This window comes from Caretta caretta, chromosome 4, assembly GCF_965140235.1.
Source record: "Caretta caretta isolate rCarCar2 chromosome 4, rCarCar1.hap1, whole genome shotgun sequence".
Taxonomy (NCBI): domain Eukaryota; kingdom Metazoa; phylum Chordata; order Testudines; family Cheloniidae; genus Caretta; species Caretta caretta.
The window spans coordinates 70,180,124-70,194,842 of record NC_134209.1 but is presented as its reverse complement, the minus strand read 5'-3'; the positions used below and the strand labels follow the sequence as shown (position 1 = coordinate 70,194,842).

General features: G+C 40.2%; 1 protein-coding gene across 6 annotated transcripts in view; it reads right to left on the bottom strand.

Moving 5' to 3' along the window:
- Positions 1-610: 610 nt before the first annotated feature.
- Positions 611-14,719, bottom strand: part of MND1 (meiotic nuclear divisions 1) — a 53,081-nt gene continuing 38,972 nt past the window's right edge. For 4 of the 6 annotated variants that reach the window (XM_075127747.1, XM_048847414.2, XM_048847415.2 and 1 more), the window contains 2 exons: positions 10,598-10,642; positions 7,499-7,743 (listed from right to left, as the gene is read on the bottom strand). In XM_075127747.1, the coding sequence (XP_074983848.1) occupies positions 7,637-7,743; positions 10,598-10,642 (152 nt within the window). In that variant the 3' untranslated portion in view covers positions 7,499-7,636. Of the gene's footprint in view, positions 4,901-7,498; positions 7,744-10,597; positions 10,643-14,719 lie in introns of those variants that run through there. The other 2 variants (XM_075127748.1, XM_075127749.1) reach the window with 2 other exon arrangements.

Sequence of the window (14,719 nt, the reverse complement as noted above, 5' to 3'; positions counted from 1 at the left end):
CTGAGCATAAGCTTTCGGCTGTAGCTCATGAAAGCGTATGCTCAAATAAACTGGTTAGGCTCTAAGGTGCCACAAGTCCTCCTTTTCTTTTATTCAGCAGGAAGTCTCTCTGCTGAGGGCCCTGTGCAGAAGTAGATGGCACAGAGAGGCTTCCAATCCTGGGCGCAGCAGCAGCAGGACAAGATGTCAATGATTTCTAAGCCTAGTTTAATAGTTTCTTAATTCGGAAAAAAAAGTGAATATCAATTAAGTTTTGTCCCCAGACACTCAGAGTTCCCCTCTGAGCTCCTTGTGAGAGCCCAAGGGAGCCATGGCTCTCAATTCGGGACGCAGTGCCTCAGTAAACACAGATCTTTTGAGCCGTCATTCATATGGCAGATAAATGCTCTTAATTATGGAATTAGGAATTATGCCAAACTACTGTGACACCACTTAGGTTTAGCAGTAGAGAACAGTTTTACATCAAATTGTGGCATTTCCCAAGTAAGGATATCACCTTTCAGATGAATTCATGAGCTATTTTTCTTACCTACTCTTTAATCTCTCAGGTTTCAGAGTAGCAGAAGTGTTAGTCTGTATTCGCAAAAAGAAAAGGAGGACTTGTGGCACCTTAGAAACTAACAAATTTATTTGAGCATAAGCTTTCGTAGCTACAACTCACTTCATCAGATGCATTCAGTGGAAAATACAGTGGGGAGATTTATATACACAGAAAACAAGAAACCATGGGTGTTACCATACACACTGTAACAAGAGTGATCACTCAAGGTGAGCTATTACCAGCAGGAGAGCGGGGGGGGGCACCTTTTGTAGTGATAATCAAGATGGGCCATTTCCAGCAGTTGACAAAAACGTCTGAGGAACAGTGGGAGTGAAGGAGGGGGAATAAACATGGGGAAATAGTTTTATTTTGTGTAATGACCCATCCACTCCCAGTCTCTATTCAAGCCTAAGTTAATGGTATCCAGTTTGCAAATTAATTCCAATTCAGCAGTTTCTCGTTGGAGTCTGTTTTTAAAGTTTTTTTGTTGAAGAATTACAACTTTTAGGTCTGTAATCGAGTGACCAAAGAGATTGAAGTGTTCTCCAACTGGTTTTTTAATGTTAATTCTTGATGTCTGATTTGTGTCCATTTATTCTTTTACGAAAAGCCAGTTTGACTAAAGTACATGGCAAAGGGGCATTGCTGGCACATGAGGGCATATATCACATTGGTAGATGTGCAGGTGAATGAGCCTCTGATAGTGTGGCTTATGTGATTAGGCCCTGTGATGGAGTCCCCTGAATAGATATGTGGACACAGTTGGCAACCGGCTTTGTTGCAAGGATAGGTTCCTGGGTTAGTGGTTCTGTTGTGTGGTGTGTGGTTGCTGGTGAGTATTTGCTTCAGGTTGGGGGGCTGTCTGTAAGCAAGGACTGGCCTGTCTCCCAAGATCTGTGAAAGTGATGGGTCGTCCTTCAGGATAGGTTGTAGATCTTTGATGATGCGTTGGAGAGCTTTTAGTTGGGGGCTGAAGGTGATAGCTCAGGGCGTTCTGTTATTTTCTTTGTTGGGCCTGTCCTGCAGTAGGTGACTTCTGGGTACTCTTCTGGCTCTGTCAATCTGTTTCTTCACTTCAGCAGGTGGGTATTGTAGTTGTAAGAATGCTTGACAGAGAACTTGTAGGTGTTTGTCTCTGTCTGAGGGGTTGGAGCAAATGCGGTTGTATCGTAGAGCTTGGCTGTAGACAATGGATCGTGTGGTGTGGTCTGGATGAAAGCTGGAGGCATGTAGGTAAGAATAGCAGTCAGTAGGTTTCCGGTATAGGGTGGTGTTTATGTGACCATTGCTTATTAGCACCATAGTGTCCAGGAAATGGACCGCTTGTGTGGATTGGTCTAGGCTGAGGTTGATGGTGGGATAGAAATTGTTGAAATCATGGTGGAATTCCTCAAGGGCTTCATTTCCATGGGTCCAGATGATGAAGATGTCATCAATGTAGCACAAGTAGAGTAGGGGCATTAGGGGACGAGAGCTGAGGAAGCGTTGTTCTAAGTCAGCCATAAAAATGTTGGCGTACTGTGGGGCCATGCGGGTAACCATAGCAGTGCCGCTGATTTGAAGGTATACATTGTCCCCAAATGTGAAATAGTTATGGGTGAGGACAAAGCCACAAAGTTCAGCCACCAGGTTTGCCATGACATTAATCAGGGATACCGTTCCTGACAGCTTGTAGTCCATTTTTGTGTGGAATGTTGGTGTAGAGGGCTTCTACATCCATAGTGGCCAGGATGGTGTTTTCAGGATGGTCTTTTGATCTCTCAGTGTCCCACAGCACAAGGCAAAATCCAAGAAAAAGGAGAATCACTCAAAGTCCTGTAGACACAAACGGTGTGTCATCACTTTGTTTTCGCATCATTTCGTCATGATCAATAGCGTTACACTTATGGGCCTATATCCAAGCCTGGAGAGATCAACTGCAACTCCAGTCAAGTCAACTGTCCTTGCTTATACCAAGACTGAATTTGGCCCAACGTAATTAATAGGCAAAGTGTTACATACTAGTTATATTAATAATAAAATCTAATCTTTTAGATTTTGAGCTAATGAAGAGAAGTGTACCCCTCCCCCATTTTTAACTTTAATTAATCCCCAGATTAAGGCAACATTGTCAATTTAAAAATCTCACTTCTGTCTGAAAATTTCCCACCGATCTTGTTGCTTATCACACATAAAGTTACAATAACAAATACTTTTCCCAGTTTGTTTACTTTGTGCTTTTGACCACACTTGGATTCAAATTAATTTCAGTGTTTCATTGTAGTTGGTTTTGCCCAGTTTGTCCAAGTTTTCCAAACAGCAACAGGGAGAATTTAAAAAAAAAAAAAACCACACACACACACACTCTCTCTCTCTCTCTCTCTATATATATATAAACGACCAAACCAATTGGCAGAGACCTCAGGGGCAGATGTACAACTGGGTATTACATTGAACTCTTGTTTTATTTTCCTTTTAAATTGTGAGTTAACAGCATCTCTAAGTTACACAGGAAATACACACAGGTGTTATGTGAACTAGAATGCTTCAAGGAAACTGCAAATGGACATAACAGAAAATGCATTTTTGCTCATTATACAGTGTTTTTTATAGATCCATTTTTCACTCATGTACAAGAACTCCTGTATTACTTAACTTCTCAAAGACTGATTGAGAACTTTGTTGCACCCCAATTTTAGCTACCAAAAATACCAGACTATTAAAAAAAAAAAAAACACGTTTTCACAGAGTTAAAATGAAATAAGGTCTTTAAATTAAAAATATAATACATTTCTAGCCAGAGCTTCTTTGTTATGGAAGATTTCAGCTTAAACATGATCGTATAGCTAATAAAATGGAAAACAAAATGAGAAATCTATATAAAGGTACTCAAAAGGCTGGTCTTCAAAGAATATTCAGACAGATGCCTCAATTTAACATTTTAAGCAAAAAGTGTTGATACAGTGACATATCATTGTGTCATATCACATAACATAATGAAAAAAACAAGCATGAGAGCCCAGACTATGAAAATGATGCCTGTCCCTAGGTTCAATTGTCAAGACACTTGCATGAGAGATCAGAGCCTCCCTCTAGGGAAATGACACACCAAGTCTGAAAATGACATGTTTGCAAGCTCCTCAGACTCTAGAGGGTATAAACTACTAATCCCTGAACGGAACTAACAGCTGACTTAGTCCCATTACGCTCCTTTGTGGGTAACCTGCTCAGAAACACATAGAAAAGGAACTGGTTGGAAAGATCATCCTTTGCGTCAAGTTGATCCTTCCTCAAAACAGAGTCCAATCAAAGTTTCAACTAGAGGGCCCCGTCACTGACGCCACGCTGTTTCAAGCGGTGCTGACATTTTCTCTGATTATGCTCAGAGTTCTGAGGAGACACCAGTAAGGTTTTGGCTCAGGTTGTGGCACAATAGAGCACTTGCATAACCTGCTGTAAGGCTCATTAATTTGTGTCTGGGAGACTTACCACTGACCTGGGAAACCAGTAAAAAGGTTTGTGCCTCTAGTCACTGTTTTGTGCTGCAGAAACAGGTGCAAATGTTAACTGTGCTCCCTATTTTCTATCAAAGGTGCAACTGGGATGTAAGGAACACCCAGTTATTGTTGCACTTGCCAGGAAGGAAGTATGAAGGGATGTCCAAAAAAATCAGTATCTACCCGTGGAATTTTAAACAACTGCACTAGGGCACAAGTGGACACCGAGCCTTTTGCACCTCACTTTGCACTGCATATCCCCATTAACCATCATGTTTGAAGGAGCAAATGGAGGGACCCCAGCTTCCACTGTTGCTTCACCGATGCACTGCACTGGGTTTATTACATGACAGTATGGGGTCATTCACAGCGCAGCTATATCAGGTACGATAAATGGCTATGGAAGAGAGAGAGAGAGAGAGGGGAGGAAGAAAAAAGGTGTCCTCTGCCCCCCAAGGCGCAGGCCTCCTCCAGGATCAGGCTTGCCATAAGGCCTACGGGCTATGAGTGCGGTTCATGGAGTTAACAAATTACTCTTCATGTTGAGATTTAATTTTCAAGCCAGCTACACTTCAGAGGAGGATTTGGATGAGCCAGACACAGAGGAGCTGTGCCCTAACCATGTTGCCACCACTTTGGGGACCCTGGCAACAGGAAGCTTTCAGAGTTCTGGGGGCTACCACATGGATCAGACAAGTCTGCCACCTCCAGCTGCATCAAGCATTTCTCCATGGTATCTTCAGGAAAGGGTTGTAATTCTCTCTGGGAAAGGCTGCAGCACCAAGAGAGTCTTCTGACATTGCAGTTTCTATATCTCCTGTATCAGTGACTGCATACATACATAGTCTCCTTTGGCCAGGGTATGTTCAGCCAGCAAGGTCACCTATAGGAGGAAAAAAGGTTCCAATCCAATTAATATGTATATCCTTGGCAACACTTATCACATCATTAGGGCCCTACCAAGTTCACAGCCATGAAAAACGCGTCACGGAACGTGAAATCTGGTCTTCCCCTGTAAAATCTGGTCTTTTGTGTGCTTTTATCCTATACTATACAGATTTCATGAGAGAGACTAAAGTTTCTCAAGTTGCAGGTCCTGACCCAAAAGGGAGTTGCGGGGGTAGGGAGGGTCTCACAAGGTTATTTTAGGGTGGGTCATGGCATTGCCACCCTTACTTCAGCGCTGACTTCAGAGCTGGCAGCCGGAGAGTGGTGGCCGTTGGCCAGGTGCCCAGCTCTGAAGGCAGCACCCCGCCAGCAGCTGGGCAGCCGGACAACAGACACCGCTCTCCAGCTGCCAGCTCTGAAGTCAGTGCAGAAGTAAGGGTGCCAATACCACACCATGCCATCCTTACTTCTGCACTGCTGCTGGCAATGGCTCTGCCTTCAAAGCTGGGCTCCTGGCCAGCAGCCACCGCTCTCCAGCTGCTCAGCTCTAAAGGCAGAGCCGCTGCCAGCAGCAGCGCAGAAGTAAGTATAGCAGTACCCCATCGCTCCCCCACCCCAGTAACTTTGCGCCCTCCCCCACAACTCCTACTATTACAACAGGGTGAAATTTCAGATTTAAATAGATGAAATCATGAAATTTACAATTTTTAAAATCCTATGACCATGAAATTGACCAAAATGGACTGTGAATTTGGTAGGCCCCTACACATCATCTTAGACAAAATTGCCCAATACCCAGAAGCATGTCTTAAATCCTTCTGTTCTCAGACACTCTGGGCTGTTTGGGAGCATTGACTGGACAGATCGCTGGAGACTGGCTTCTGACCAAGTACCCAGATTAATGTCACTTTTCCAGTAGAACTCTTGCTAAAGTTAGCAATTTAACCAAGGTGGAGACAAAGAAGCCACGTTGGCCTAATTCTCACACTGTTTGCTTGTAGCAGGCAGAACCTAACTTCTGAAAACGTGGCTCATGATCTCTGTGGCAAACTCCCAATAATTCCCAAGAGTTAAATTGTGGTGCTGCCTATCAGGGTAGCAGTTCAAATCACAGATATCTTTCAGCATTCTGAAACTGAGATTCATATGTCTGGATAATCACCTGGCATGTTGCTCTACAAGACAGTAACAATGTGAAACACCATTTTGGGCTTGCTGAACCCTGCATATTGCCTTAGGGTGCAGGATGCCATTGCCAGGGGGGCTAGAAGTGGAAAATCATGAGGTCCTATCCCAGAAATCTTTCCAGATGTCTCCCACACTCTGATCAAACAAGACTTCTGAAGTGAGTTACTATAGAGACTTACCAATAACGCTTACCAATAATGCCCACACATAAACAGAAAAAGAAGACGTGAAAGAGGAAAGGACACAGATGCTTCAGTTAACTGAAAGTTATCTTAACACCATGGACACTTGCTAAATGTAGTGAAGAAGATGTAGGTAAGGCCTGAATTTAGATCCATGTAGACAGAATCAAGAACAAACAGAAGTGCTGACAATGTATATGTCAGCCAAAGCAAAAATTTCTATGAGACTTGTAGTAAAAGCCATCAGAATGGCATATACAGAAACATATGGTTCATAAAGTTTACTTAGGTAAGGTGTTGGCAAGGAGACTATTCTCACAGTACCCACAGGCAGCTACACAAAATAGAAATGAGGGGAATGATCATACAAAAATAGCTGTTTATATTTCCTTAAGCTTTCCACCCCAGCCTCTCATTCTTTTCTTTTGTATTTGATGCTGAGGTCTCTGAAAAAGCAATTCAGAAATTGGCTACTTCACTCACTCTCAGCGGGTTGTGTTGGCTCCTTAGGGGCATGTAAGCCATCCTCTACAACTGATGCTGCACCAAAATACTATCGTACACTTGACTCATGAGGGTAACTACCATGGAAACACATGACCTTACAATCTGGAGCACATCTGATGGTCTGGGATCAGTCCTTTTTTGTGGCCAAGCAATGATACATTCAGTGGTCTATCACCAAGCTCATGGGTCATTCGATATACCGCATGTGCTGCTTCCTCTCAGGTCTTTTCAACAGCTTGTGCCTGTTGCATTTCAGGAAGCAAGTCAGGTCCCCAATCTGTTTGTCTCAAGGACTATTCATTGTCCCTTTCCAGTTCCACCCTCCCTCCTACATTACTTCCCACAATCAGCCCCTAAACGTTGTCCACCTTCTCTACCTCCAGGATGATTAGCAGTTTTGGTCATTATTTCTTTGTCATCATCCAGATCAGTGGAAACCTCCTTCCTTCCAAGTACTCCAATGTTATTCTCATTCCACAGACTCTTCAGCAGAATCAAACTGCTGAACATGCCTAGATAGGAATTCCTTGGAGATTTTGGCTCTCTCTTGGTTGGGTTCCTGCTGGTTCTTATGATAAGCAACCAGAAGCATGAAGACCAGGACCTTATGACAACTACCTTGCACAGCCTTCCCTAATACTTGGGCTGTCTCATCCTGGCAGTGGGTGATTTAGAGTTCAGGAAGTAATGGGGGGGAAAAAACAAAACCGACAATGTATTGTTTACATTTTATTAATATTAATGAAAAGTGCAAATAATACAAGAGGGTGTTTGGTTTGGTTTTGAAAAGCAACACAGACAAATGTCAGCTGAGCAATATTAAATAAGATATGTATACTTGTGTCAGTAACACATTAATCAATATAGTCAAAGTCTTCTGGAATCCCAAAACTTTTGTCAATTCTGTTCTCTTCAAATCCAAATTTCCGTTTGGCCCAAGATTTTATTGCAAAGATATTATCTGTGAACAGAGTGAAGAAATGTTTCAGTTCACAAGCAGAATGGGGGCACTAGAGTCCTCACTACCGTAAACCCTTCACCACCTCTGGAAACATCTGAAAAAGCACAGAGCTGCAAAGTTTCTGAATATAATTTATTAGGTAGGGCTAAGAGAGGAAAGAGGAATCAAATGCTTGTTCTGTTTTTATGAATAACTGAGCACTGCTACAAATGCTAATGAGGCAAATAGGGTTGGTAAAAATATGTGCATAAAAATAAAAATTATGCTCAAAATGAGTTTTTAGTCACTATTATGTCCTTAACTATAAATTCTGTAGCTATTTTATTTTGTATAGTTAAAATATTACTTAGAAGATCAGAAAAAATTGGGCTTGTACAGTTATTTTTTTGGGGGGGGGCTTCTTCAAGGTTTATGAACAGAAAATTGAAAAGGTGTACGCTTTCAAAAATATTCCTATCTGATTATTTTCAGCCAAGAAATATTAGCAATATCAAATCTGTTCTTCCCTGATTATGCGGAGGACCTGCTGAACATCCTAAAGAATGTGCATTTTCTGTGAACTCTCACAGCTTAATTTGTTAATCATTGAAGCCAAATAGATGTAACAAAACCAAACTGAAGTGTTTCAAACAGTCCGATAAAGAGTCCTTTCTTCTCTCAATTATCCAAATGCCTCTGATGAAGTAATAATTTTACTTGATCTCCATTCATTTTAGGGCTGGTGTAGTCTAGCTTGTAACTGAGCCAGCTGTACTGCACTGGTGTAAAGGTAAAAAGTTCAGTATATCCACACTGAATCATGTTAACAACCTTCGCAAGTTTTGCCATGCACCTGCAATGTGCTGTTCTAAAAAGTTACAACTGCAGTGCCGTGAGGGTAGCTACTTCACAGTTCCCCATACAGCCTCCAGAAGCAGTGCATTCTGGGTGACTTTTCAAAAGGCCACCAGTACACTGTGGGGCACTGGGCAGAGGACTAGTCTAATTAGTGGTCTTTTGAAGTCACTGAATACATTCTCCCACTACTATTGAACAGTTGAATAAGGGCTAGTCTACACGGGCAACATTAAAGCACTGTCGCAGCAGCGCTTTAACGTGGCGGGTGTAGTCGCGGCTCAGCGCTGAGCAAGAGCTCTCCCAGCGCTGTAAAAAAACCACCTCCACGAGGGGCGCGGCTCCCAGCGCTGGGGCACTGTCTACACTGGTGCTTGAGAGTGCTGACACTTGCCGTGCTCAGGGGGGTGTTTTTTCACACCCCTGAGCGAGAAAGTTGCAGCGCTGTAAAGTGCCAGTGTAGACAAGCCCTAAGGTAGCTAACATGAACCTGACCATGATTTGCCCTGCTACATGTTGACTGCAAAGTCCTGCTCTGTTGTATCCTCTAGCTTCACAGAAGACAACTGTGAACATATACGATAAAATACTGCAACGTAGAATATGCATATATTGTCATAAAGTAGCAAAGGTGACATGTCCAAGGTTTTCGAGTTTTAAGTAAACTCCTGGAGTCAAAACTATGTAATTCTTTAGTACATGTATTTTAACCATCAAAGAATGTGGTGCTAGTTCTCTGTAAGCTAGTTAATTGTAGAATTACTGATAAATCATAAGGTAATTTTAGAATTAGTGATAAATCTGCTCACTGCTCAAGTCAGTATTTTACTTACAACAAAGACAGACATTTCTTCTCTTTTGGGGTTGCATAATATGGATTTAGCTTGAAAAAACTGGGAAAAATAAAAGTGCACTGAGAAATACTTAAGCTTTGGTAAGTGGTTTTATTTTGTATTAGATTGTTTTATCATAATTATTCAGTACCCTTTAATTTTATTATACATTACATCTTCGAGTAATATAAAAGTGATTATTTGATTGTTACGCTAACCTCTGTAATTGCACAATTGTTTAGGTTGGGGGAAATTATCTATCAAGCTACTCTATGACTATGTATCTTTGAAGTAAAGTTTTTACCAACAGATATTTGATTATAAAATTGCTATTGAGCACAGATATGCTACAATATGGAACCAGGTTTACAGATTAGATAGCAAAGTACAATCTCAAACACCTCTTACAAACGGAAGTCTTAGTGACACTCAATACCCACACAGAAATTATCTTTAAAAATAAATACTTTTTCCTGTTTCACAACAGGGCAGTAACAACAACAATTCTGTTCAACGATAGGATATAAACAACAAGAAGAAATAATCATTAAAAGATCTTTTTCTATCCAATATGGAATACAATTTATCGTCTAAGTTTATAGATTTCATCTGTGACACTGAGCAAATGAACAACTTACTCTAAGCAAGAATAATTACTTTATCACTCCACATATATATGCACATCTGCATGCACACCAGCGACAACAAAACCTCTATACAGCACTGTAAATTTTAAACATTCAAAAAATGTAAATTAAGATTAAATTAATAAAATAATCCATTATTTTCTATGCATCTTAAAAAGTATACCAGTGCCAACCCCATCACAAACATTAAGGAACTCCTGTTATTGAAGTCTCCTTATATCAACTGTAGAAATTAGCTCCAGACTGAAATTTGGCAAACCAAGTTTCTACTAGGAGAGGAAGTCTGCTATGCATTTTGAAAAAAATTAGACTGGTAGGTTGTTAATTATATATGTGAAACACACACATCTATGCACCCATAACAGTACATTTCTAGGGGGGTTATTTCCCTGCACTTCCAGAATCAAGTCTCATTTTAGCTGAAAAATTACATATAATTTAAAAGCCCTATAAGTCACTGAGCAGAACTTTGAGTTGAGTTTCGCTACACTCAGGCGCCATAATTAGGAATGTTGTTGAACACTGTAAATGCATACCCACCAGTCCATCTGTTGGCTGCCTCCTTGGCAACTTTGTTTGCTTGACCTGAAAGAAAGAAAAACCATGTACATACAAGGCACAGTCACATAATTTAACAAGTGCAAAACAGTGAGATGATGTTTATATTGACACAGTTCCTATGAACCCACTGACCATAATGAAGATATTCACCTGTGGCTTTCAAATATGTCTTTTTTAAGATTAACCTAGTTTTGGGGCATTGTTGAATAAAAAATCATTAACAAAGGACCATAAAAGATACATTCTTAAAAATACTTTTGACACTTCAGATGGTATTTTAAAAGAAAATAATTCTGGTTTAGCCCGCTTGGTGGCTCAGCAATAGTGCTCTGCACAGCTATGTGGGAGATCTGAATTAGGTCCATGGGCTGGAAGTGCTGCAGGGACAGCTGCCTATTCTCTGAGAGAGAATGCTTGGCATTACTCAGGAGCACTCTCTCTCGTCTGTAAATATTCTTATTTCTGTAGCATCACAGGTGTGCACGACTCTTTAGAGAAAAAGTACATAGCAACGGTAGTGGCCTGTGAGGTAAATCCAGTGTATCATGTGCCTTAGAAGAGGGAACCAGAAAGGTTCTCAGGACTTCAGAGATACCAAAGAACCCTTTGATGAGACACAGAAAGAACAACATTTCTGGATAACAAATGCAAAAATAAAGGTTAAAGTACTTTTAAAAAAAAAACCCATCCCCACTGCAAGTAGCTTAAAAAGAGTTTCTATGACACAAACCAGTTTCTAAAAAAATTTTATTAAATCTTCTTGTCCCTATTGGTGTAAAAGCTGTATCAGCCTGGGAACTTATTAGAATCATCATATTTCTCATACTTACATATACCTTGACCATTTCCAGTCAGCCTTGCTAGTGCTTGCATGATAATATTCATTTACAATGGTCAGCATGAAGTACAAAGTTTGTCTCTAGGGGTACTAAAAATGAATACGAGATAAAGTGTTCATCGTCATGGATTCTACTGTAGGCAAATGTTAATTATCTTGTAAAATAAACTTAGCACATGCTAAAGTTGGTGCTCATTATTTAACCATACGTGCTGCAGTCAGTGATGTGAAGAATGATTAGATAACAGTAAAATGTAGTGGTGAAAGCTCTGAATTCTTTAAAGATGGTCTAAAAGGGGGGGGGGGAATTGGACTTGTGCCCTTTTTGCTTCTTTATGATGTATGAAGGCAAAGAGAGTGTGTTTTTTATATTGGAAATTCAGGTCATATCTGTCCTGAGAGACTCTATACTCTTCTCTTCACTGGCATTTGTTCCGAGAATTTTCCATTGTTGCTTCCACTGGTTCAGCAGCTCCATCGATGGGAATGCTAGCACTGACAATGTACTGGCAGCATCAGCATTTTAAGCACTGTCTGGCCTAGCCCTGCTCAGAGCAGGTCTACAAAATAAGGGCTTGTGTAGTCTAGGATAAAATGTGCATTTTTAAAATGTGTTAGCTAAACCATTTTAGCTAGCATGTTTTCAACCCTAGTATAGCTAGGGAAAGTTGTATCTGAATCTAGGGCTTATCTATACTTGCTTGTGTGTGCTAAAAATATATACAACTTGCCCAGCCCACACTAGGATTTTAAAACATGTTAACTAAAATATTTTGAAAGTGCACTTTTTCTCGTAGCCTAAACAAGAGCATATTGTATAGACCTGCTGTGAGCAGGATTAGGCAATGTAGTACATAAAATGATGGTAGCCAATTACATTCTCAGCAAATAGAGGATAAATAGGTACTTATATATTAAATTACTGTTTATTCAATTCCAAGACAAAGTACATTCACCTGCAAAAATCAAACATGTGTCCAATTTCTTTTAAATATTAACATTCGATAGACATGCTTGGTTTGTCAAATATGTGCAGAGATTTTACTTATTTTAATAATATCACCAGAAGCGTATCATGGGTACTATAAAGATTCTCACTCTGTAATATGGTAACACCCTGTGAAATAAGAAGATTGATGATTATATTGCGGTTTTACTATATTAATATTTCTCTAAACAAAATCTCACTGTGGTAACAATTATTGTTTTGTCTCTGATATTTACATGGCATGGATTTGTAAACCTTATAAAACTTCCTAAATAAATAGTTACCAAAAAAAAAAAAAAAGGAAGAAAGCTGGTAGCTGCCTGGAGCCTTGCCTTTGCTAGCACTCCCACTGGTGGAGCTGAAACATTGGTAGGCAACATCTTCTGATCAGTGCTTAATTTGTAATGAAAGAGGTGCTGGAGCTCAAGCAATTTTTTTTACTTTTATAACTGATGTGGCAAGCCCAGAGGTGCCGGGGCTATGATTGACACGCCTAGAGGTGCTAGGGCTCAGCCCTGGCACAAGTTAAGCACTGCTTCAGATTGTAGGAGGACAGAAATGAAATCACAAGAGTTGGAAAGTGAAGGTTTAACAATTAAGATGGGAAAGGATTTTTAGCCACACTTTCTAACTTAGTTTGTTTTGCTAAAGCCTATTCAACTTCAATGAATGGTAACACTGTATAGAAAACTAATCTTTGTCAAAGACTAAACAGTTAAGATGTGTGAAATCACAATGTACATGCTCCAAGACATCCAGTAGGTCCCTCCAGCAGAACTAGAGTTGACAATGACATTCTTGATATTTTTATGGTTAAAAAAAAACACGCAGATCTTTTTAAAAGCCACTTTCAGGCTCTCTTTAGACATAAAGCAGCAAAAAGGGACACAAGTCAATTTTGTTTAAAATCACTCATTGTTCATCTCTAAAGGTTTACTGTAGCAACAATGACCCAATAATGTTCAAAGGTGGTCCACAAAGGTAACACACCCAGGCCCAGCAATCTTACTAATAAATGCTGAAAACTCTCAGCATCCAGAACCTGCACATTGATTTTCTTCCTTCAAAGTTTTTAGGTGGCAAAGAAAGAATTGTACTGAATTCCCTTTCTTACCCTGACTACTTTATATTTCCAGGCCACCCTTAAGGCTTATCTTAACATTTTTATGTACAAAATAAGATCTCCAAAAACAGGAACCTCAAGATCTTGCCCATGAGAAATATGAAATCCCAAGTCTCCCAAGACAAAGTAGCTAAATTTACAAAACAAGTAGCAGCTGGTGACGGTGTGAGCTACCATACTAACTCAGTAAGGTTTCAGAACAACAGCCGTGTTAGTCTGTATTCGCAAAAAGAAAAGGAGTACTTGTGGCACCTTAGAGACTAACCAATTTATCTGAGCATTAGCTTTCGTGAGCTACAGCTCACTTCATCGGATGCATACTGTGGAAAGTGTAGAAGATCTTTTTATATACACACAAAGCATGAAAAAATACCTCCTCCCACCCCACTCTCCTGCTGGTAATAGCTTATCTAAAGGGATCACTCTCCTTACAATGTGGTCACTTTAGATAAGCTATTACCAGCAGGAGAGTGGGTTTGTGTGTGTGGGGGAGGGAGTGTGTGAGAAAACCTGGATTTGTGCTGGAAATGGCCCAACTTGATTATCATACACATTGTAAGGAGAGTGATCACTTTAGATAAGCTATTACCAGCAGGAGAGTGGGGTGGGAGGAGGTATTTTTTCATGCTTTGTGTGCCCATGACCCCAGTGCTCTGCTTTACCAGAATTCTTTGCACTGTTTCAGCCAAAATTTCAAATATGCTGTAATAGTTTTAAAGTTCACTACACCATAAACTGGATTAAATGTACACATTTGTCATTTAAATGATCCATTAAATATCTTGTTTACTGTAGCTATTTACATTGAGAATGTTATCTTCACAACAAGGGCTAGAAATGTTTAAGTGAGTCTAGACTCTGCAAAATTTTCTACAATTACTAGGAAATTCACCTGAGAGTCACAGCTCCTAGCTTAAGATCCACTATGTGTTAGAATGTTTTTGAAAGACATGGAGCATGACAAAGTGCAAGCCATCTGCGATTGAAACCACTATGTGTATGAATTATATTAGCATTGCTTTCTCAAAAAATGAAGAACTTGTGCCTGAAAATAACCCCTGTGCAAATGCATACAATAGTTCTAACTCTCTCTATATGGTGAGACACACTAGCACATACTAAATTATTGGTAAGCTAATCCCCTTCTCTGGG